General features: G+C 50.2%; 1 protein-coding gene across 1 annotated transcript in view; it reads right to left on the minus strand.

Annotated features, from left to right (window-relative positions):
- BPI (bactericidal permeability increasing protein) overlaps nucleotides 1-2500 on the minus strand; it is a 78231-nt gene that overhangs the window by 51236 nt on the left and 24495 nt on the right. Inside the window, exons 13-14 of the mRNA XM_048498776.1 lie at nucleotides 2187-2250; nucleotides 715-791 (exon numbers count right to left, since the gene is read on the minus strand). Coding sequence (XP_048354733.1) covers nucleotides 715-791; nucleotides 2187-2250 — 141 coding nt within the window. The remainder of the gene's footprint in view (nucleotides 1-714; nucleotides 792-2186; nucleotides 2251-2500) is intronic.

The following is a 2500-nucleotide window of genomic DNA, read 5'->3' on the forward strand; positions in this document are numbered from 1 at the left end:
GTGGAATGCACTCAAGGTTACTTCACCATCAACACCATTGAATCCTTTACAGTAACCTTTCGTGTTCAGGCACACTTCTTCCAGTATCTAGAGAAGTGGGCACGAAAGCCTATATCAAGAAACCTTATCCCAAGAATAGAACTTTGTTGGTCTTAAAGGTGCCACTAAACATGACCCTTTGTTTCTATCCCTTTAACCAGAGCAGAAAACAACAGAGTATCACCCAGTGGTGGGATCCAAAATTTTTAGTAACAGGTTCCCATGGTGGTGGGATTCAAACAGTGGCATAGCGCCAATGGGGCTGGGCGTGGCACGACGGGGGTGTGGCCAGGCATTCTGGGGGCGGGGCATTCCTGGGCGGGGCTGTGGCAAGGACGCAGCCGCTGCGCCGGTCCTTGGGCGGGAAACGAATGCACGCAGGCGCAGGCTGCCACGCACGCCGGTGCACCTCCTGCTAGACTGCTTCAAGTTCTGCGCGCTACTGCTGAGAGGAGGGGCATAATTAAGGCAAAAATCATGTGGCAAAATCACCAATGAGTAACCCCCTCTCGGCACACACAAATCATTAGTCACCTACTCTCGGGAACCTGTGAGAACCTGCTGGATCCCACCTCTGCCGGAGGGCCATTTCTACTGGGAACTATCCTGTTCCTCCTTGGGGCAATTTCTCATTGGTTGTCAGGATGCCAGAAGGGCCCCAAATTTGTCACACACCTGATGTAATTGGAGGACGGGGTCGGACAGCTGCAGGTGGTCCAGAAGAGGAAGAGGAAATCCTTGTGCCAGGCGTGCTGGAAAATAACATTTGTGGAAGTCAGGGAGAGGAGCAGAATATAGTCCATCAGCCAGCAATGGAGTGGGGAGAAAATCAGAACTTTGTTTCTACCTGACAGCTCTCTCACTACACTCAACTCCTTCTTCCACCCCAAACTTCGTTTGTTTATTTATCAGATTTCTTAATCGTCCCTCCCAAACTGGAACAGGGCGATTTACAATAAAAAATAAATAATGCAACAGAACTGACTCGAAGGCGAGAAACCCACAAATTTAAAAATTGAGTACAGTAACTAATCTCACTAACTAAAATTTAGAGAAATTAAAATTCAATTAAAAGTAGAATCTACCAAATTCAGTAATGGAGGAGAACAAAATCTATACCTTGACAAGAAAAAAAAAACAGATTCTGCCATCTGAATACCACCTAAGGCAGTGGTGGCGAACCTATGGCACGGGTGCCAGAGGTGGCACTCAGAGCTCTCTCTGTGTAAGTAATAACGCAAAACAAAGTGCCCCCCACAATAATAATACACATTTAGGGATGGCTCACACTGACCTCGATTATTAGCATTAAACCGAAGACCTAGTTTTGGGGAAGCAGTGTAGGTAACCCTGTTAAGCGCTGTTAAACCCCACTGATTTTCATGCGAAGAACTAAGGCGCAATCCTTTACCTGGGAGTTAAGCTCGGTTGCTGGCAATGGGGCTTGCTTGCCTAGGGTCGTGATTCACCCATTCGAAGCGCTGCACGGTTGCTTCACCAAGCTTACTCCCGAGTAACGCGCGCCTCTGAGCCAACCGTTTTTTTCTAAACTAAAACCTCAGTATTCAGGTTAAATGGCCCTGTTGGCGCTTTGCGATAAATAAGTGGGTTTTGGGTTGCAATTTGGGCACTCGGTCTTGAAAAGGTTCGCCATCACTGACCTAAGGGGTGGGGGAGGATGGCCCCCAGGGGGAATGGGGGAGAAACGGCAGGAGAGGACACGACATCTGGCCGTTGCATTATCACTTTCCTGCTTTGGCCACTGGGCAGGGCTTCCAAAGGGAAGTGACACGGACGTGGGGAACCCTTTCCCCCTGGGGAGCTGTGGAGGCTTATCTGGGGAAATCAGATTAGCCTGTGCACTCCCACACATGCCAGCTGGGTGACCTTGGGCTAGTCACAGCTTCTCGGAGCTCTCTCAGCCCCACCTACCTCACAGGGTGTTTGTTGTGAGGGGGGAAGGGCAAGGAGATTGTCAGCCCCTTTGAGTCTCCTGCAGGAGAGAAAGGGGGGATAGAAATCCAAACTACTACTCCTCCTACTCCTCCTCCTCCTCCTCCTCCTCCTTCTGCAACCCCAACTGTGAAATGGGCATCATAAAGGATCGGATGAGAAAGCCCTTCGGACAAAGGGAAGGCCGTCCTTACCGTTAATCTGTGGGACCAGGACGCTGGTAGCGAAGTAGTTCATGATGGCCTGCATCATTTGCACCTGGGCGTTGGGGAGGAAGAAGAAAGGGCCGATCAGAAAGAAAGAAGGGGTCCAGTGAGGCGTCTGTTTCTGCCCCTCTCCTGCCCGGAAGCAGGGATTCATTCATTCATTTAGCCTTTATTTGGCATAAAGGAAGCAGGAATGGCTACACCTACAGGACAGCCCCGTCTGCCTTTTCCTGCACAGCATTAGCTGCTTGCTGAGTGGTTCAGACACAGTGAGTGGAAACCCACCCCCGGCAGAAGACATC

Source organism: Sphaerodactylus townsendi, linkage group LG05, assembly GCF_021028975.2.
Source record: "Sphaerodactylus townsendi isolate TG3544 linkage group LG05, MPM_Stown_v2.3, whole genome shotgun sequence".
NCBI classification, from domain to species: domain Eukaryota; kingdom Metazoa; phylum Chordata; class Lepidosauria; order Squamata; family Sphaerodactylidae; genus Sphaerodactylus; species Sphaerodactylus townsendi.